Source organism: Hydractinia symbiolongicarpus, chromosome 9, assembly GCF_029227915.1.
Source record: "Hydractinia symbiolongicarpus strain clone_291-10 chromosome 9, HSymV2.1, whole genome shotgun sequence".
In the NCBI taxonomy this organism is placed as follows: domain Eukaryota; kingdom Metazoa; phylum Cnidaria; class Hydrozoa; order Anthoathecata; family Hydractiniidae; genus Hydractinia; species Hydractinia symbiolongicarpus.
This window is the reverse complement of record NC_079883.1, coordinates 10,837,989-10,858,105: the sequence shown is the minus strand read 5'-3', so window position 1 is coordinate 10,858,105 and position 20,117 is coordinate 10,837,989. Positions and strand designations below refer to the sequence as shown.

General features: G+C 39.8%; 1 protein-coding gene and 12 non-coding genes across 13 annotated transcripts; 4 read left to right on the top strand and 9 right to left on the bottom strand.

The window, feature by feature from the left end:
* The first annotated feature begins 2,509 nt into the window (after positions 1–2,509).
* Positions 2,510–2,628, top strand: LOC130658212 (5S ribosomal RNA). The gene has a single exon (XR_008985428.1). It is a non-coding gene; the product is annotated as a 5S ribosomal RNA (ribosomal RNA).
* Positions 2,629–2,647: 19 nt separating this feature from the next.
* LOC130656480 (histone H1-delta-like) lies at positions 2,648–5,143 on the top strand. The gene has a single exon (XM_057459343.1). The coding sequence runs from the start codon at positions 4,473–4,475 to the stop codon at positions 5,022–5,024; it is 552 nt and encodes a 183-aa protein (XP_057315326.1). The 5' UTR covers positions 2,648–4,472; the 3' UTR covers positions 5,025–5,143.
* LOC130660172 (U1 spliceosomal RNA) lies at positions 2,957–3,121 on the bottom strand. The gene has a single exon (XR_008987373.1). It is a non-coding gene; the product is annotated as a U1 spliceosomal RNA (small nuclear RNA).
* On the bottom strand, positions 3,307–3,498 carry LOC130661217 (U2 spliceosomal RNA). Its single transcript, XR_008988411.1, has one exon. It is a non-coding gene; the product is annotated as a U2 spliceosomal RNA (small nuclear RNA).
* Positions 3,821–3,893, bottom strand: Trnar-acg (transfer RNA arginine (anticodon ACG)). The gene has a single exon. It is a non-coding gene; the product is annotated as a tRNA-Arg (tRNA).
* Positions 5,144–8,361: 3,218 nt separating the features above from the next.
* On the top strand, positions 8,362–8,480 carry LOC130658211 (5S ribosomal RNA). Its single transcript, XR_008985427.1, has one exon. It is a non-coding gene; the product is annotated as a 5S ribosomal RNA (ribosomal RNA).
* Positions 8,481–8,795: 315 nt separating this feature from the next.
* LOC130660171 (U1 spliceosomal RNA) lies at positions 8,796–8,960 on the bottom strand. The gene has a single exon (XR_008987372.1). It is a non-coding gene; the product is annotated as a U1 spliceosomal RNA (small nuclear RNA).
* Positions 8,961–9,145: 185 nt separating this feature from the next.
* LOC130661216 (U2 spliceosomal RNA) lies at positions 9,146–9,337 on the bottom strand. The gene has a single exon (XR_008988410.1). It is a non-coding gene; the product is annotated as a U2 spliceosomal RNA (small nuclear RNA).
* A 322-nt stretch (positions 9,338–9,659) lies between these two features.
* On the bottom strand, positions 9,660–9,732 carry Trnar-acg (transfer RNA arginine (anticodon ACG)). The gene has a single exon. It is a non-coding gene; the product is annotated as a tRNA-Arg (tRNA).
* A 7,468-nt stretch (positions 9,733–17,200) lies between these two features.
* Positions 17,201–17,319, top strand: LOC130658210 (5S ribosomal RNA). The gene has a single exon (XR_008985426.1). It is a non-coding gene; the product is annotated as a 5S ribosomal RNA (ribosomal RNA).
* A 328-nt stretch (positions 17,320–17,647) lies between these two features.
* Positions 17,648–17,812, bottom strand: LOC130660170 (U1 spliceosomal RNA). Its single transcript, XR_008987370.1, has one exon. It is a non-coding gene; the product is annotated as a U1 spliceosomal RNA (small nuclear RNA).
* A 185-nt stretch (positions 17,813–17,997) lies between these two features.
* LOC130661215 (U2 spliceosomal RNA) lies at positions 17,998–18,189 on the bottom strand. The gene has a single exon (XR_008988409.1). It is a non-coding gene; the product is annotated as a U2 spliceosomal RNA (small nuclear RNA).
* Positions 18,190–18,511: 322 nt separating this feature from the next.
* Trnar-acg (transfer RNA arginine (anticodon ACG)) lies at positions 18,512–18,584 on the bottom strand. Its single transcript has one exon. It is a non-coding gene; the product is annotated as a tRNA-Arg (tRNA).
* Between the last annotated feature and the right edge of the window lie 1,533 nt (positions 18,585–20,117).

Sequence of the window (20,117 nt, the reverse complement as noted above, 5' to 3'; positions counted from 1 at the left end):
GCCAAAGTTTTATTTCTCATATTGATTGACAGCTAAGGTTCAAAACAAACCATTTGATTGGTGCTAAGAAAGTAATTTCTGATTGGCTGCATAATGACATTACGCTCATTACTTTAACATTTTTATAAAATCTGTGTTTTTTGGCTACGGGAAAACGGCTGTATCTTCTGATACACAAAAGCTTTTGACTTTTTTTTTTTTTAGTAAGTAGCAGAAGGTTTGGCGAATTCCAACGATGCCAAATTTATTGCCTTACTGAAACATTAAGACCACGAATTTTTAAAAAAACTACAGTTTTACTTAAAAAAATGTACAAAATGTTCGGAACATTTTGTAATGACGCAACTCTATTGGTTAATTAGGGTGTTTCCACGAGCAGTAGGTAATTTTATGGCCTCTTTTTAAAGCTGTCTGAATTCTGTTAACTCAAACGTTGTTTTTGTACTCGTTCTGTACGCAACTATATCAATATGTCTGGACGCGGAAAAGGAGGTAAAGGATTGGGAAAAGGAGGTGCTAAACGTCACCGAAAAATTCTTCGTGATAACATTCAGGGAATCACAAAACCTGCTATTCGGCGTCTTGCTCGACGAGGTGGTGTCAAACGTATCTCTGGCCTTATCTATGAGGAAACCAGAGGTGTACTGAAGGTTTTCTTAGAGAATGTTATTCGTGATGCTGTAACCTACACAGAGCACGCTAAACGCAAGACCGTTACCGCTATGGATGTTGTTTATGCCTTAAAACGTCAAGGAAGAACTCTTTACGGATTCGGAGGTTAAGCGTTGTCATTGCTCAACAAAAACGGCTATTTTTATAGCCACAAATCTTTTAAAACATTACTTTGTGCACGCTTCCAAATTACACAATGCGTAAAGTCTTGTCACAGTTACATTTATTGCTATACGATACTATGTCATATATGACACAAAAAAAATTTAGAAATACTTTGTAGGGTTAATTTGCCTGGGAGTGTTTCCGTGAAAAGCTGGGTTAAGTTAAATGTAAGCAATAACATGGATCAATGTACTTGTCTTTTCTGCAAGTACAGCTAATAATACGTATGAAAAGTGAAGCTAATCCACACACACATGGGGAAGTATTTTAAATGTAGGCTAGTGTTCTTAAGCACATTATTTAGAAGTTTTATTAACTTCGGTTAACTTGTAGTGACGCCAAGTAAATGTTTTTTTAAAGATGTGTGGTCTTAAAAAAGACCGTTTGTGTTTGGTAGACGTTGGTTTACTTGCTGCTTGTGTATTTTGTGACGGCTTTTGTTCCTTCACTGACTGCGTGTTTTGCAAGTTCTCCAGGCAAGAGAAGACGTACTGCGGTTTGAATTTCACGAGAAGAGATGGTCGACTTTTTGTTTTGAAGAGCCAAACACGAAGCTTCGGAAGCAATGCGCTCAAAGATGTCGTTGACAAATGAGTTCATGATGCTCATAGCTTTGCTTGAAACTCCGACATCTGGGTGAACTTGTTTCAAAACATTGTAGATGTAAATAGCATAACTTTCCTTTCTCTTTCTCTTGCGTTTCTTTTCACCAGTTCCACCAATCTTTCCTCCTTTTTTGCCGGCTCTTTTTTCACCTTTCTTGGCTACTTTAGGTGCCTGTTTTCCTCCTTTAGCTGCTGCGTCAGACATGGTTAAAAATTTTTGCTACTTAACTTGTAAATAAGCATTAAACTGCAAGTCAAAACTTTTTGTTTATAAGTAAAAAAATCGGATCGAATTCGATCCGAAAACGCCGATACGCAATTTAATTGGTTAAAAAAAAAATCTTTTGTTTAATACTTAATTATGATTGGTTAAAAAAACATGATTTCGATCCTATTTTTATGATGAAAAAACGAGTAAAGTTTATTTCGTTAACACTTACGTTAAATATTCGTACGTTTTTGTATTAACTTACAAATCAAATCGCAGTTATGTCTGGACGTGGAAAAGGTGGAAAAGCTAAGGCTAAAGCCAAGACAAGATCCTCAAGAGCTGGACTTCAATTTCCAGTCGGTAGAGTGCATAGATTCCTTCGTAGAGGGCACTATGCTAACCGAATTGGATCTGGAGCACCAGTTTACTTAGCAGCCGTCTTGGAATATTTATCTGCTGAGATATTGGAGTTGGCTGGTAACGCAGCAAGAGACAACAAAAAAGCTAGGATTATTCCAAGACATTTACAATTGGCTGTTCGTAATGATGAAGAATTAAACAAACTTTTGAGCGGTGTAACCATTGCAGCTGGTGGTGTTTTGCCAAACATTCAAGCTGTCTTACTCCCAAAGAAGAACGACAAAGGACAGAAGAAGTAAACCGCTACACTCAGAAAACAACGGCTATTTTTATAGCCACACATCTTTAAAAAAACATTGTTTTTTTCACAAAACTATAACCTTAAAGTCTAATAGATAATCCATGCATACGCCTTGTCCTAAGTAACTCAAAGAAATTAAATAAAAAAAATTGATCACAACGTCAAAATAAATTGCACGTATTTGCACCTACTAATGTCTACGGCCATACCACGATGAACACACCCGTTCTCGTCTGATCACGGAAGTTAAGCATCGTCGGGCCGGGATAGTACTTGGATGGGGGACCGCCTGGGAACTCCCGGTGTCGTAGGCTTTTCATTTTCATTTGCTGTGATATATTTCTTGTTATAACAATTAAGGAACGTGGCGGTTGTTGAAAGTGTTTCCTATGACATTTTCCTACGACATTTTCAGGTGATAGTACGAGAAAAAAGAGCTTTCAAATGCATACAAACTCGATCTATTGCCGATCATCCAATAACCCTGACGGAATGGCAAATAAAATAAAATTCCGCCGCCTTCCGAGGACTTATATCGCAATCACGTTTCGTAACAGCCAAGCGAGGTTTTACCTTAGCGTTTAAGTCACCACCGACATTTGGCCGCGCAACTTTTCTAAGCTCATTCATTTTGACTTAAGGAGGGGGCGAGCGCGGACGCAGGCCCCCACTACCAGAAATTGTACGGTCGAGTTACTGACGTTTGCAGTAATCGCAGAGGTCAGCCCAAGCGTAGTGCAATGCAAGAGCCTCACTCTGGAAGAAAACCCTCATTGATCAGTCTTTACTTCCCCGTCAGGTAAGTATGAGTTGGAACTGCACCGTAGCATGAGGGTACCCTTCAAAGTTTGTTAATGCTTGTGGCTTGAGTGTGTTATAAACTGCCGTGTCGCGGGGCATAGGCTGTATTCTCCCCCAGTGTACGCGTTTTGTTCCCGCCGTAGACTATGCAGAGTGCCGTCGGAAAGAGGACTGCTATTATTCTTTTATTGCTTATGTGGGCCGCCATCGGTAATAGTGCAACACCAAGGCAACCCGTGGTCACGGCGTGAATGAATCCACCTCCATGACCCAAGGCCAAAAATCAGATTAATATACTGACCATTCAGAGAATGGCCTACCAGATATTAAACTGATAAGAACAGATACTACACTTGATCTTAGCCATTAGGCCGAGAAGCGATAAAGAACAAGCGTTGCCATGATAGGCATCGTCCACACACCGTAACTGCTTGTGGAGCATGTCACGTTACTGTAAAGCTTACAACTGTCACCGCGTACGGATGGACGGCGACATAGTAAAAATCACGGCTGTTGATTTAGCCGTAGGATGGAGAGCGACTGTAGCGAGTGGATGGTAACTTACATGAATGCTAACAAAGGCGACGATACTAAGTGCGTGATATTACTTTCCAATATGTCTGCGTACATTCCGTTTATCAACGCATTACGCCAGAACGTGCGCGCGCGTTACACAGTAGACCATGCAGCCGAAATGCGACAGTGCGACCCTGCCAGGAGTCGAACCTGGAATCCCCTGATTCGTAGTCAGATGCCTTATCCATTGGGCCACAGGGCCATGCTTATGACTTCGCCCCATCGTCATTTTGGCTTGCGCATTCGTTTTACTTACGACAGAATTCTTCGTGTTTGTAGCCATGAAAGAAAGGGACTTCTGTGAGTGAATTTTTTTACTGTGGTCTAATAAAAAAGTCGAAACGCAGTGCCCAATATATGAATTGCTCCTAATAGCCGGAAACAGGCCGTGTCGATGATGTAGGCCGACATACGCAACGCAAACCAAAGAACGCTTTATGAAAATCCTAACACGAGCGCGGAAGAAGCCCAAATTAACAGACTAGATGTAATGCTGAAGACCTCAAACTCCAGCAGCTTCTCTTGCAGACTATTGCGTCGTACTACAAATAAAAATTAACATGCTTTCGCATAGTCGCGGCACCCAAAACGGACATTATACGATGTACAGAAACACACATTTCTGTTTTCGCGCCAAATCAATTCCCGGGAGTGGTACTTTTACGTCCGCATACTTCGCACCGTCTTAAATTATATCTCATTTACACGGTAATGTTTAGTATACTTCTACTGTGATAACAAGCATCGTTTATCGTTGGATTGTTGTAAGAAAACATTAAAAATGAGTGAAGCAGCTTCTCCAAAGAAAATCGCACCCAAGAAGAAACCTGCTGCAAAGAAGACAGCTGATCACCCTAAATATGTGGACATGATCAAGGCTGCTATCGCTACCCTAAAGGAACGCGGTGGTTCATCTCGCCAAGCTATTACAAAATATATTCATGCAAATTACAAAGTTGCTGAAAACTCAGATCATCATCTGAAAATGGCTCTTAAACGAGGAGTAACATCAGGCGATTTGATTCAAACTAAAGGCACTGGTGCTTCTGGATCATTCAAGCTAGGTCAGGTAAAAAAAGAAAAACCTAAGAAAAAGGCCGCAGCAAAAAAGCCAACGGCAAAGAAGCCTACTGCAAAGAAAAGTACACCAATAAAGAAGCCAGCAAAGAAGAGCACGCCAAAGAAAGCAGCAAAGAAGCCTGCCACAAAGAAAGCCTCGGCTAAGAAACCAGCAGCTAAGAAACCCACAAAGAAGCCTGTTGCTAAAAAACCTGCAGCAAAGAAGGTCAAAAAGACTCCCAAAAAGGCAGCAAAGAAGACCGCAAAAAAATAATTTGTGTGTATCTGGCTATTACATTAACAAACGGCTATTTTTATAGCCACACATTTACAAAAAAACATTATCTTGGTACAAAGTTAAACTTGTTTAAGTCACTTAAACAGTTAAAAAAGAGTAAATTTAAGATTAGATTCCCTAAGTTTAAGTATTTTCGTTTTTAAATTTCTTATTTTCTTGCTTTTACTTTTCTTGCCCTTCATATTTTTAACATTGTCAAACTTTATGTAGCATAAAATTTTTATGTAGCATAAAATTTAAACAGAAAGCAGGACAAAGTTTGATATAAAAAGCTAGCCGTAATATTTTTTATGGATGTGTGGCTATAAAAATAGCCGTTTTTTGTTTGGTAAGATGCTTAGGCACGTTCCCCACGAATTCTTCTTGCCAACTGGATGTCTTTAGGCATGATTGTAACTCGTTTTGCGTGAATGGCACACAAGTTAGTATCCTCGAACAAGCCAACAAGGTACGCTTCAGAAGCCTCTTGCAGAGCCATAACGGCTGTGCTCTGGAATCGCAGATCTGTTTTGAAGTCCTGAGCAATTTCTCGCACAAGACGCTGGAAAGGCAACTTGCGGATCAAGAGCTCGGTTGACTTCTGGTATCTTCTGATTTCTCTGAGAGCAACTGTACCAGGTCTGTAACGATGTGGTTTTTTCACTCCTCCAGTAGCTGGTGCGCTTTTCCTCGCAGCTTTAGTGGCGAGTTGTTTTCGTGGAGCCTTTCCTCCAGTAGATTTACGTGCAGTTTGCTTTGTACGAGCCATATTTTAAGAAGTCGATGTAGTACGGATACACAAGACGGTCTAAAATGCACTATCGCGCCAAAGTTTTATTTCTCATATTGATTGACAGCTAAGGTTCAAAACAAACCATTTGATTGGTGCTAAGAAAGTAATTTCTGATTGGCTGCATAATGACATTACGCTCATTACTTTAACATTTTTATAAAATCTGTGTTTTTTGGCTACGGGAAAACGGCTGTATCTTCTGATACACAAAAGCTTTTGACTTTTTTTTTTTTTAGTAAGTAGCAGAAGGTTTGGCGAATTCCAACGATGCCAAATTTATTGCCTTACTGAAACATTAAGACCACGAATTTTTAAAAAAACTACAGTTTTACTTAAAAAAATGTACAAAATGTTCGGAACATTTTGTAATGACGCAACTCTATTGGTTAATTAGGGTGTTTCCACGAGCAGTAGGTAATTTTATGGCCTCTTTTTAAAGCTGTCTGAATTCTGTTAACTCAAACGTTGTTTTTGTACTCGTTCTGTACGCAACTATATCAATATGTCTGGACGCGGAAAAGGAGGTAAAGGATTGGGAAAAGGAGGTGCTAAACGTCACCGAAAAATTCTTCGTGATAACATTCAGGGAATCACAAAACCTGCTATTCGGCGTCTTGCTCGACGAGGTGGTGTCAAACGTATCTCTGGCCTTATCTATGAGGAAACCAGAGGTGTACTGAAGGTTTTCTTAGAGAATGTTATTCGTGATGCTGTAACCTACACAGAGCACGCTAAACGCAAGACCGTTACCGCTATGGATGTTGTTTATGCCTTAAAACCTCAAGGAAGAACTCTTTACGGATTCGGAGGTTAAGCGTTGTCATTGCTCAACAAAAACGGCTATTTTTATAGCCACAAATCTTTTAAAACATTACTTTGTGCACGCTTCCAAATTACACAATGTGTAAAGTCTTGTCACAGTTACATTTATTGCTATACGATACTATGTCATATATGACACAAAAAAAATTTAGAAATACTTTGTAGGGTTAATTTGCCTGGGAGTGTTTCCGTGAAAAGCTGGGTTAAGTTAAATGTAAGCAATAACATGGATCAATGTACTTGTCTTTTCTGCAAGTACAGCTAATAATACGTATGAAAAGTGAAGCTAATCCACACACACATGGGGAAGTATTTTAAATGTAGGCTAGTGTTCTTAAGCACATTATTTAGAAGTTTTATTAACTTCGGTTAACTTGTAGTGACGCCAAGTAAATGTTTTTTTAAAGATGTGTGGTCTTAAAAAAGACCGTTTGTGTTTGGTAGACGTTGGTTTACTTGCTGCTTGTGTATTTTGTGACGGCTTTTGTTCCTTCACTGACTGCGTGTTTTGCAAGTTCTCCAGGCAAGAGAAGACGTACTGCGGTTTGAATTTCACGAGAAGAGATGGTCCACTTTTTGTTTTGAAGAGCCAAACGCGAAGCTTCGGAAGCAATGCGCTCAAAGATGTCGTTGACAAATGAGTTCATGATGCTCATAGCTTTGCTTGAAACTCCGACATCTGGGTGAACTTGTTTCAAAACATTGTAGATGTAAATAGCATAACTTTCCTTTCTCTTTCTCTTGCGTTTCTTTTCACCAGTTCCACCAATCTTTCCTCCTTTTTTGCCGGCTCTTTTTTCACCTTTCTTGGCTACTTTAGGTGCCTGTTTTCCTCCTTTAGCTGCTGCGTCAGACATGGTTAAAAATTTTTGCTACTTAACTTGTAAATAAGCATTAAACTGCAAGTCAAAACTTTTTGTTTATAAGTAAAAAAATCGGATCGAATTCGATCCGAAAACGCCGATACGCAATTTAATTGGTTAAAAAAAAAATCTTTTGTTTAATACTTAATTATGATTGGTTAAAAAAACATGATTTCGATCCTATTTTTATGATGAAAAAACGAGTAAAGTTTATTTCGTTAACACTTACGTTAAATATTCGTACGTTTTTGTATTAACTTACAAATCAAATCGCAGTTATGTCTGGACGTGGAAAAGGTGGAAAAGCTAAGGCTAAAGCCAAGACAAGATCCTCAAGAGCTGGACTTCAATTTCCAGTCGGTAGAGTGCATAGATTCCTTCGTAGAGGGCACTATGCTAACCGAATTGGATCTGGAGCACCAGTTTACTTAGCAGCCGTCTTGGAATATTTATCTGCTGAGATATTGGAGTTGGCTGGTAACGCAGCAAGAGACAACAAAAAAGCTAGGATTATTCCAAGACATTTACAATTGGCTGTTCGTAATGATGAAGAATTAAACAAACTTTTGAGCGGTGTAACCATTGCAGCTGGTGGTGTTTTGCCAAACATTCAAGCTGTCTTACTCCCAAAGAAGAACGACAAAGGACAGAAGAAGTAAACCGCTACACTCAGAAAACAACGGCTATTTTTATAGCCACACATCTTTAAAAAAACATTGTTTTTTTCACAAAACTATAACCTTAAAGTCTAATAGATAATCCATGCATACGCCTTGTCCTAAGTAACTCAAAGAAATTAAATAAAAAAATTTGATCACAACGTCAAAATAAATTGCACGTATTTGCACCTACTAATGTCTACGGCCATACCACGATGAACACACCCGTTCTCGTCTGATCACGGAAGTTAAGCATCGTCGGGCCGGGATAGTACTTGGATGGGGGACCGCCTGGGAACTCCCGGTGTCGTAGGCTTTTCATTTTCATTTGCTGTGATATATTTCTTGTTATAACAATTAAGGAACGTGGCGGTTGTTGAAAGTGTTTCCTATGACATTTTCAGGTGATAGTACGAGAAAAAAGAGCTTTCAAATGCATACAAACTCGATCTATTGCCGATCATCCAATAACCCTGACGGAATGGCAAATAAAATAAAATTCCGCCGCCTTCCGAGGACTTATATCGCAATCACGTTTCGTAACAGCCAAGCGAGGTTTTACCTTAGCGTTTAAGTCACCACCGACATTTGGCCGCGCAACTTTTCTAAGCTCATTCATTTTGACTTAAGGAGGGGGCGAGCGCGGACGCAGGCCCCCACTACCAGAAATTGTACGGTCGAGTTACTGACGTTTGCAGTAATCGCAGAGGTCAGCCCAAGCGTAGTGCAATGCAAGAGCCTCACTCTGGAAGAAAACCCTCATTGATCAGTCTTTACTTCCCCGTCAGGTAAGTATGAGTTGGAACTGCACCGTAGCATGAGGGTACCCTTCAAAGTTTGTTAATGCTTGTGGCTTGAGTGTGTTATAAACTGCCGTGTCGCGGGGCATAGGCTGTATTCTCCCCCAGTGTACGCGTTTTGTTCCCGCCGTAGACTATGCAGAGTGCCGTCGGAAAGAGGACTGCTATTATTCTTTTATTGCTTATGTGGGCCGCCATCGGTAATAGTGCAACACCAAGGCAACCCGTGGTCACGGCGTGAATGAATCCACCTCCATGACCCAAGGCCAAAAATCAGATTAATATACTGACCATTCAGAGAATGGCCTACCAGATATTAAACTGATAAGAACAGATACTACACTTGATCTTAGCCATTAGGCCGAGAAGCGATAAAGAACAAGCGTTGCCATGATAGGCATCGTCCACACACCGTAACTGCTTGTGGAGCATGTCACGTTACTGTAAAGCTTACAACTGTCACCGCGTACGGATGGACGGCGACATAGTAAAAATCACGGCTGTTGATTTAGCCGTAGGATGGAGAGCGACTGTAGCGAGTGGATGGTAACTTACATGAATGCTAACAAAGGCGACGATACTAAGTGCGTGATATTACTTTCCAATATGTCTGCGTACATTCCGTTTATCAACGCATTACGCCAGAACGTGCGCGCGCGTTACACAGTAGACCATGCAGCCGAAATGCGACAGTGCGACCCTGCCAGGAGTCGAACCTGGAATCCCCTGATTCGTAGTCAGATGCCTTATCCATTGGGCCACAGGGCCATGCTTATGACTTCGCCCCATCGTCATTTTGGCTTGCGCATTCGTTTTACTTACGACAGAATTCTTCGTGTTTGTAGCCATGAAAGAAAGGGACTTCTGTGAGTGAATTTTTTTACTGTGGTCTAATAAAAAAGTCGAAACGCAGTGCCCAATATATGAATTGCTCCTAATAGCCGGAAACAGGCCGTGTCGATGATGTAGGCCGACATACGCAACGCAAACCAAAGAACGCTTTATGAAAATCCTAACACGAGCGCGGAAGAAGCCCAAATTAACAGACTAGATGTAATGCTGAAGACCTCAAACTCCAGCAGCTTCTCTTGCAGACTATTGCGTCGTACTACAAATAAAAATTAACATGCTTTCGCATAGTCGCGGCACCCAAAACGGACATTATACGATGTACAGAAACACACATTTCTGTTTTCGCGCCAAATCAATTCCCGGGAGTGGTACTTTTACGTCCGCATACTTCGCACCGTCTTAAATTATATCTCATTTACACGGTAATGTTTAGTATACTTCTACTGTGATAACAAGCATCGTTTATCGTTGGATTGTTGTAAGAAAACATTAAAAATGAGTGAAGCAGCTTCTCCAAAGAAAATCGCACCCAAGAAGAAACCTGCTGCAAAGAAGACAGCTGATCACCCTAAATATGTGGACATGATCAAGGCTGCTATCGCTACCCTAAAGGAACGCGGTGGTTCATCTCGCCAAGCTATTACAAAATATATTCATGCAAATTACAAAGTTGCTGAAAACTCAGATCATCATCTGAAAATGGCTCTTAAACGAGGAGTAACATCAGGCGATTTGATTCAAACTAAAGGCACTGGTGCTTCTGGATCATTCAAGCTAGGTCAGGTAAAAAAAGAAAAACCTAAGAAAAAGGCCGCAGCAAAAAAGCCAACGGCAAAGAAGCCTACTGCAAAGAAAAGTACACCAAAAAAGAAGCCAGCAAAGAAGAGCACGCCAAAGAAAGCAGCAAAGAAGCCTGCCACAAAGAAAGCCTCGGCTAAGAAACCAGCAGCTAAGAAACCCACAAAGAAGCCTGTTGCTAAAAAACCTGCAGCAAAGAAGGTCAAAAAGACTCCCAAAAAGGCAGCAAAGAAGACCGCAAAAAAATAATTTGTGTGTATCTGGCTATTACACTAACAAACGGCTATTTTTATAGCCACACATTTACAAAAAAACATTATCTTGGTACAAAGTTAAACTTGTTTAAGTCACTTAAACAGTTAAAAAAGAGTAAATTTAAGATTAGATTCCCTAAGTTTAAGTATTTTCGTTTTTAAATTTCTTATTTTCTTGCTTTTACTTTTCTTGCCCTTCATATTTTTAACATTGTCAAACTTTATGTAGCATAAAATTTTTATGTAGCATAAAATTTAAACAGAAAGCAGGACAAAGTTTGATATAAAAAGCTAGCCGTAATATTTTTTATGGATGTGTGGCTATAAAAATAGCCGTTTTTTGTTTGGTAAGATGCTTAGGCACGTTCCCCACGAATTCTTCTTGCCAACTGGATGTCTTTAGGCATGATTGTAACTCGTTTTGCGTGAATGGCACACAAGTTAGTATCCTCGAACAAGCCAACAAGGTACGCTTCAGAAGCCTCTTGCAGAGCCATAACGGCTGTGCTCTGGAATCGCAGATCTGTTTTGAAGTCCTGAGCAATTTCTCGCACAAGACGCTGGAAAGGCAACTTGCGGATCAAGAGCTCGGTTGACTTCTGGTATCTTCTGATTTCTCTGAGAGCAACTGTACCAGGTCTGTAACGATGTGGTTTTTTCACTCCTCCAGTAGCTGGTGCGCTTTTCCTCGCAGCTTTAGTGGCGAGTTGTTTTCGTGGAGCCTTTCCTCCAGTAGATTTACGTGCAGTTTGCTTTGTACGAGCCATATTTTAAGAAGTCGATGTAGTACGGATACACAAGACGGTCTAAAATGCACTATCGCGCCAAAGTTTTATTTCTCATATTGATTGACAGCTAAGGTTCAAAACAAACCATTTGATTGGTGCTAAGAAAGTAATTTCTGATTGGCTGCATAATGACATTACGCTCATTACTTTAACATTTTTATAAAATCTGTGTTTTTTGGCTACGGGAAAACGGCTGTATCTTCTGATACACAAAAGCTTTTGACTTTTTTTTTTTTTAGTAAGTAGCAGAAGGTTTGGCGAATTCCAACGATGCCAAATTTATTGCCTTACTGAAACATTAAGACCACGAATTTTTAAAAAAACTACAGTTTTACTTAAAAAAATGTACAAAATGTTCGGAACATTTTGTAATGACGCAACTCTATTGGTTAATTAGGGTGTTTCCACGAGCAGTAGGTAATTTTATGGCCTCTTTTTAAAGCTGTCTGAATTCTGTTAACTCAAACGTTGTTTTTGTACTCGTTCTGTACGCAACTATATCAATATGTCTGGACGCGGAAAAGGAGGTAAAGGATTGGGAAAAGGAGGTGCTAAACGTCACCGAAAAATTCTTCGTGATAACATTCAGGGAATCACAAAACCTGCTATTCGGCGTCTTGCTCGACGAGGTGGTGTCAAACGTATCTCTGGCCTTATCTATGAGGAAACCAGAGGTGTACTGAAGGTTTTCTTAGAGAATGTTATTCGTGATGCTGTAACCTACACAGAGCACGCTAAACGCAAGACCGTTACCGCTATGGATGTTGTTTATGCCTTAAAACGTCAAGGAAGAACTCTTTACGGATTCGGAGGTTAAGCGTTGTCATTGCTCAACAAAAACGGCTATTTTTATAGCCACAAATCTTTTAAAACATTACTTTGTGCACGCTTCCAAATTACACAATGTGTAAAGTCTTGTCACAGTTACATTTATTGCTATACGATACTATGTCATATATGACACAAAAAAAATTTAGAAATACTTTGTAGGGTTAATTTGCCTGGGAGTGTTTCCGTGAAAAGCTGGGTTAAGTTAAATGTAAGCAATAACATGGATCAATGTACTTGTCTTTTCTGCAAGTACAGCTAATAATACGTATGAAAAGTGAAGCTAATCCACACACACATGGGGAAGTATTTTAAATGTAGGCTAGTGTTCTTAAGCACATTATTTAGAAGTTTTATTAACTTCGGTTAACTTGTAGTGACGCCAAGTAAATGTTTTTTTAAAGATGTGTGGTCTTAAAAAAGACCGTTTGTGTTTGGTAGACGTTGGTTTACTTGCTGCTTGTGTATTTTGTGACGGCTTTTGTTCCTTCACTGACTGCGTGTTTTGCAAGTTCTCCAGGCAAGAGAAGACGTACTGCGGTTTGAATTTCACGAGAAGAGATGGTCGACTTTTTGTTTTGAAGAGCCAAACGCGAAGCTTCGGAAGCAATGCGCTCAAAGATGTCGTTGACAAATGAGTTCATGATGCTCATAGCTTTGCTTGAAACTCCGACATCTGGGTGAACTTGTTTCAAAACATTGTAGATGTAAATAGCATAACTTTCCTTTCTCTTTCTCTTGCGTTTCTTTTCACCAGTTCCACCAATCTTTCCTCCTTTTTTGCCGGCTCTTTTTTCACCTTTCTTGGCTACTTTAGGTGCCTGTTTTCCTCCTTTAGCTGCTGCGTCAGACATGGTTAAAAATTTTTGCTACTTAACTTGTAAATAAGCATTAAACTGCAAGTCAAAACTTTTTGTTTATAAGTAAAAAAATCGGATCGAATTCGATCCGAAAACGCCGATACGCAATTTAATTGGTTAAAAAAAAAATCTTTTGTTTAATACTTAATTATGATTGGTTAAAAAAACATGATTTCGATCCTATTTTTATGATGAAAAAACGAGTAAAGTTTATTTCGTTAACACTTGGACTTCAATTTCCAGTCGGTAGAGTGCATAGATTCCTTCGTAGAGGGCACTATGCTAACCGAATTGGATCTGGAGCACCAGTTTACTTAGCAGCCGTCTTGGAATATTTATCTGCTGAGATATTGGAGTTGGCTGGTAACGCAGCAAGAGACAACAAAAAAGCTAGGATTAGCCTCGGCTAAGAAACCAGCAGCTAAGAAACCCACAAAGAAGCCTGTTGCTAAAAAACCTGCAGCAAAGAAGGTCAAAAAGACTCCCAAAAAGGCAGCAAAGAAGACCGCAAAAAAATAATTTGTGTGTATCTGGCTATTACATTAACAAACGGCTATTTTTATAGCCACACATTTACAAAAAAACATTATCTTGGTACAAAGTTAAACTTGTTTAAGTCACTTAAACAGTTAAAAAAGAGTAAATTTAAGATTAGATTCCCTAAGTTTAAGTATTTTCGTTTTTAAATTTCTTATTTTCTTGCTTTTACTTTTCTTGCCCTTCATATTTTTAACATTGTCAAACTTTACGTAGCATAAAATTTTTATGTAGCATAAAATTTAAACAGAAAGCAGGACAAAGTTTGATATAAAAAGCTAGCCGTAATATTTTTTATGGATGTGTGGCTATAAAAATAGCCGTTTTTTGTTTGGTAAGATGCTTAGGCACGTTCCCCACGAATTCTTCTTGCCAACTGGATGTCTTTAGGCATGATTGTAACTCGTTTTGCGTGAATGGCACACAAGTTAGTATCCTCGAACAAGCCAACAAGGTACGCTTCAGAAGCCTCTTGCAGAGCCATAACGGCTGTGCTCTGGAATCGCAGATCTGTTTTGAAGTCCTGAGCAATTTCTCGCACAAGACGCTGGAAAGGCAACTTGCGGATCAAGAGCTCGGTTGACTTCTGGTATCTTCTGATTTCTCTGAGAGCAACTGTACCAGGTCTGTAACGATGTGGTTTTTTCACTCCTCCAGTAGCTGGTGCGCTTTTCCTCGCAGCTTTAGTGGCGAGTTGTTTTCGTGGAGCCTTTCCTCCAGTAGATTTACGTGCAGTTTGCTTTGTACGAGCCATATTTTAAGAAGTCGATGTAGTACGGATACACAAGACGGTCTAAAATGCACTATCGCGCCAAAGTTTTATTTCTCATATTGATTGACAGCTAAGGTTCAAAACAAACCATTTGATTGGTGCTAAGAAAGTAATTTCTGATTGGCTGCATAATGACATTACGCTCATTACTTTAACATTTTTATAAAATCTGTGTTTTTTGGCTACGGGAAAACGGCTGTATCTTCTGATACACAAAAGCTTTTGACTTTTTTTTTTTTTAGTAAGTAGCAGAAGGTTTGGCGAATTCCAACGATGCCAAATTTATTGCCTTACTGAAACATTAAGACCACGAATTTTTAAAAAAACTACAGTTTTACTTAAAAAAATGTACAAAATGTTCGGAACATTTTGTAATGACGCAACTCTATTGGTTAATTAGGGTGTTTCCACGAGCAGTAGGTAATTTTATGGCCTCTTTTTAAAGCTGTCTGAATTCTGTTAACTCAAACGTTGTTTTTGTACTCGTTCTGTACGCAACTATATCAATATGTCTGGACGCGGAAAAGGAGGTAAAGGATTGGGAAAAGGAGGTGCTAAACGTCACCGAAAAATTCTTCGTGATAACATTCAGGGAATCACAAAACCTGCTATTCGGCGTCTTGCTCGACGAGGTGGTGTCAAACGTATCTCTGGCCTTATCTATGAGGAAACCAGAGGTGTACTGAAGGTTTTCTTAGAGAATGTTATTCGTGATGCTGTAACCTACACAGAGCACGCTAAACGCAAGACCGTTACCGCTATGGATGTTGTTTATGCCTTAAAACGTCAAGGAAGAACTCTTTACGGATTCGGAGGTTAAGCGTTGTCATTGCTCAACAAAAACGGCTATTTTTATAGCCACAAATCTTTTAAAACATTACTTTGTGCACGCTTCCAAATTACACAATGTGTAAAGTCTTGTCACAGTTACATTTATTGCTATACGATACTATGTCATATATGACACAAAAAAAATTTAGAAATACTTTGTAGGGTTAATTTGCCTGGGAGTGTTTCCGTGAAAAGCTGGGTTAAGTTAAATGTAAGCAATAACATGGATCAATGTACTTGTCTTTTCTGCAAGTACAGCTAATAATACGTATGAAAAGTGAAGCTAATCCACACACACATGGGGAAGTATTTTAAATGTAGGCTAGTGTTCTTAAGCACATTATTTAGAAGTTTTATTAACTTCGGTTAACTTGTAGTGACGCCAAGTAAATGTTTTTTTAAAGATGTGTGGTCTTAAAAAAGACCGTTTGTGTTTGGTAGACGTTGGTTTACTTGCTGCTTGTGTATTTTGTGACGGCTTTTGTTCCTTCACTGACTGCGTGTTTTGCAAGTTCTCCAGGCAAGAGAAGACGTACTGCGGTTTGAATTTCACGAGAAGAGATGGTCGACTTTTTGTTTTGAAGAGCCAAACGCGAAGCTTCGGAAGCAATGCGCTCAAAGATGTCGTTGACAAATGAGTTCATGATGCTCATAGCTTTGCTTGAAACTCCGACATCTGGGTGAACTTGTTTCAAAACATTGTAGATGTAAATAGCATAACTTTCCTTTCTCTTTCTCTTGCGTTTCTTTTCACCAGTTCCACCAATCTTTCCTCCTTTTTTGCCGGCTCTTTTTTCACCTTTCTTGGCTACTTTAGGTGCCTGTTTTCCTCCTTTAGCTGCTGCGTCAGACATGGTTAAAAATTTTTGCTACTTAACTTGTAAATAAGCATTAAACTGCAAGTCAAAACTTTTTGTTTATAAGTAAAAAAATCGGATCGAATTCGATCCGAAAACGCCGATACGCAATTTAATTGGTTAAAAAAAAAATCTTTTGTTTAATACTTAATTATGATTGGTTAAAAAAACATGATTTCGATCCTATTTTTATGATGAAAAAACGAGTAAAGTTTATTTCGTTAACACTTACGTTAAATATTCGTACGTTTTTGTATTAACTTACAAAACAAATCGCAGTTATGTCTGGACGTGGAAAAGGTGGAAAAGCTAAGGCTAAAGCCAAGACAAGATCCTCAAGAGCTGGACTTCAATTTCCAGTCGGTAGAGTGCATAGATTCCTTCGTAGAGGGCACTATGCTAACCGAATTGGATCTGGAGCACCAGTTTACTTAGCAGCCGTCTTGGAATATTTATCTGCTGAGATATTGGAGTTGGCTGGTAACGCAGCAAGAGACAACAAAAAAGCTAGGATTATTCCAAGACATTTACAATTGGCTGTTCGTAATGATGAAGAATTAAACAAACTTTTGAGCGGTGTAACCATTGCAGCTGGTGGTGTTTTGCCAAACATTCAAGCTGTCTTACTCCCAAAGAAGAACGACAAAGGACAGAAGAAGTAAACCGCTACACTCAGAAAACAACGGCTATTTTTATAGCCACACATCTTTAAAAAAACATTGTTTTTTTCACAAAACTATAACCTTAAAGTCTAATAGATAATCCATGCATACGCCTTGTCCTAAGTAACTCAAAGAAATTAAATAAAAAAATTTGATCACAACGTCAAAATAAATTGCACGTATTTGCACCTACTAATGTCTACGGCCATACCACGATGAACACACCCGTTCTCGTCTGATCACGGAAGTTAAGCATCGTCGGGCCGGGATAGTACTTGGATGGGGGACCGCCTGGGAACTCCCGGTGTCGTAGGCTTTTCATTTTCATTTGCTGTGATATATTTCTTGTTATAACAATTAAGGAACGTGGCGGTTGTTGAAAGTGTTTCCTATGACATTTTCCTACGACATTTTCAGGTGATAGTACGAGAAAAAAGAGCTTTCAAATGCATACAAACTCGGTCTATTGCCGATCATCCAATAACCCTGACGGAATGGCAAATAAAATAAAATTCCGCCGCCTTCCGAGGGATTATATCGCAATCACGTTTCGTAACAGCCAAGCGAGGTTTTACCTTAGCGTTTAAGTCACCACCGACATTTGGCCGCGCAACTTTTCTAAGCTCATTCATTTTGACTTAAGGAGGGGGCGAGCGCGGACGCAGGCCCCCACTACCAGAAATTGTACGGTCGAGTTACTGACGTTTGCAGTAATCGCAGAGGTCAGCCCAAGCGTAGTGCAATGCAAGAGCCTCACTCTGGAAGAAAACCCTCATTGATCAGTCTTTACTTCCCCGTCAGGTAAGTATGAGTTGGAACTGCACCGTAGCATGAGGGTACCCTTCAAAGTTTGTTAATGCTTGTGGCTTGAGTGTGTTATAAACTGCCGTGTCGCGGGGCATAGGCTGTATTCTCCCCCAGTGTACGCGTTTTGTTCCCGCCGTAGACTATGCAGAGTGCCGTCGGAAAGAGGACTGCTATTATTCTTTTATTGCTTATGTGGGCCGCCATCGGTAATAGTGCAACACCAAGGCAACCCGTGGTCACGGCGTGAATGAATCCACCTCCATGACCCAAGGCCAAAAATCAGATTAATATACTGACCATTCAGAGAATGGCCTACCAGATATTAAACTGATAAGAACAGATACTACACTTGATCTTAGCCATTAGGCCGAGAAGCGATAAAGAACAAGCGTTGCCATGATAGGCATCGTCCACACACCGTAACTGCTTGTGGAGCATGTCACGTTACTGTAAAGCTTACAACTGTCACCGCGTACGGATGGACGGCGACATAGTAAAAATCACGGCTGTTGATTTAGCCGTAGGATGGAGAGCGACTGTAGCGAGTGGATGGTAACTTACATGAATGCTAACAAAGGCGACGATACTAAGTGCGTGATATTACTTTCCAATATGTCTGCGTACATTCCGTTTATCAACGCATTACGCCAGAACGTGCGCGCGCGTTACACAGTAGACCATGCAGCCGAAATGCGACAGTGCGACCCTGCCAGGAGTCGAACCTGGAATCCCCTGATTCGTAGTCAGATGCCTTATCCATTGGGCCACAGGGCCATGCTTATGACTTCGCCCCATCGTCATTTTGGCTTGCGCATTCGTTTTACTTACGACAGAATTCTTCGTGTTTGTAGCCATGAAAGAAAGGGACTTCTGTGAGTGAATTTTTTTACTGTGGTCTAATAAAAAAGTCGAAACGCAGTGCCCAATATATGAATTGCTCCTAATAGCCGGAAACAGGCCGTGTCGATGATGTAGGCCGACATACGCAACGCAAACCAAAGAACGCTTTATGAAAATCCTAACACGAGCGCGGAAGAAGCCCAAATTAACAGACTAGATGTAATGCTGAAGACCTCAAACTCCAGCAGCTTCTCTTGCAGACTATTGCGTCGTACTACAAATAAAAATTAACATGCTTTCGCATAGTCGCGGCACCCAAAACGGACATTATACGATGTACAGAAACACACATTTCTGTTTTCGCGCCAAATCAATTCCCGGGAGTGGTACTTTTACGTCCGCATACTTCGCACCGTCTTAAATTATATCTCATTTACACGGTAATGTTTAGTATACTTCTACTGTGATAACAAGCATCGTTTATCGTTGGATTGTTGTAAGAAAACATTAAAAATGAGTGAAGCAGCTTCTCCAAAGAAAATCGCACCCAAGAAGAAACCTGCTGCAAAGAAGACAGCTGATCACCCTAAATATGTGGACATGATCAAGGCTGCTATCGCTACCCTAAAGGAACGCGGTGGTTCATCTCGCCAAGCTATTACAAAATATATTCATGCAAATTACAAAGTTGCTGAAAACTCAGATCATCATCTGAAAATGGCTCTTAAACGAGGAGTAACATCAGGCGATTTGATTCAAACTAAAGGCACTGGTGCTTCTGGATCATTCAAGCTAGGTCAGGTAAAAAAAGAAAAACCTAAGAAAAAGGCCGCAGCAAAAAAGCCAACGGCAAAGAAGCCTACTGCAAAGAAAAGTACACCAAAAAAGAAGCCAGCAAAGAAGAGCACGCCAAAGAAAGCAGCAAAGAAGCCTGCCACAAAGAAAGCCTCGGCTAAGAAACCAGCAGCTAAGAAACCCACAAAGAAGCCTGTTGCTAAAAAACCTGCAGCAAAGAAGGTCAAAAAGACTCCCAAAAAGGCAGCAAAGAAGACCGCAAAAAAATAATTTGTGTGTATCTGGCTATTACATTAACAAACGGCTATTTTTATAGCCACACATTTACAAAAAAACATTATCTTGGTACAAAGTTAAACTTGTTTAAGTCACTTAAACAGTTAAAAAAGAGTAAATTTAAGATTAGATTCCCTAAGTTTAAGTATTTTCGTTTTTAAATTTCTTATTTTCTTGCTTTTACTTTTCTTGCCCTTCATATTTTTAACATTGTCAAACTTTATGTAGCATAAAATTTTTATGTAGCATAAAATTTAAACAGAAAGCAGGACAAAGTTTGATATAAAAAGCTAGCCGTAATATTTTTTATGGATGTGTGGCTATAAAAATAGCCGTTTTTTGTTTGGTAAGATGCTTAGGCACGTTCCCCACGAATTCTTCTTGCCAACTGGATGT

Excerpts from the sequence above, each read along its gene's own strand:
- LOC130656480 (XM_057459343.1), top strand. The coding sequence starts at position 4,473 with ATGAGTGAAGCAGCTTCTCCAAAGAAAATCGCACCCAAGAAGAAACCT.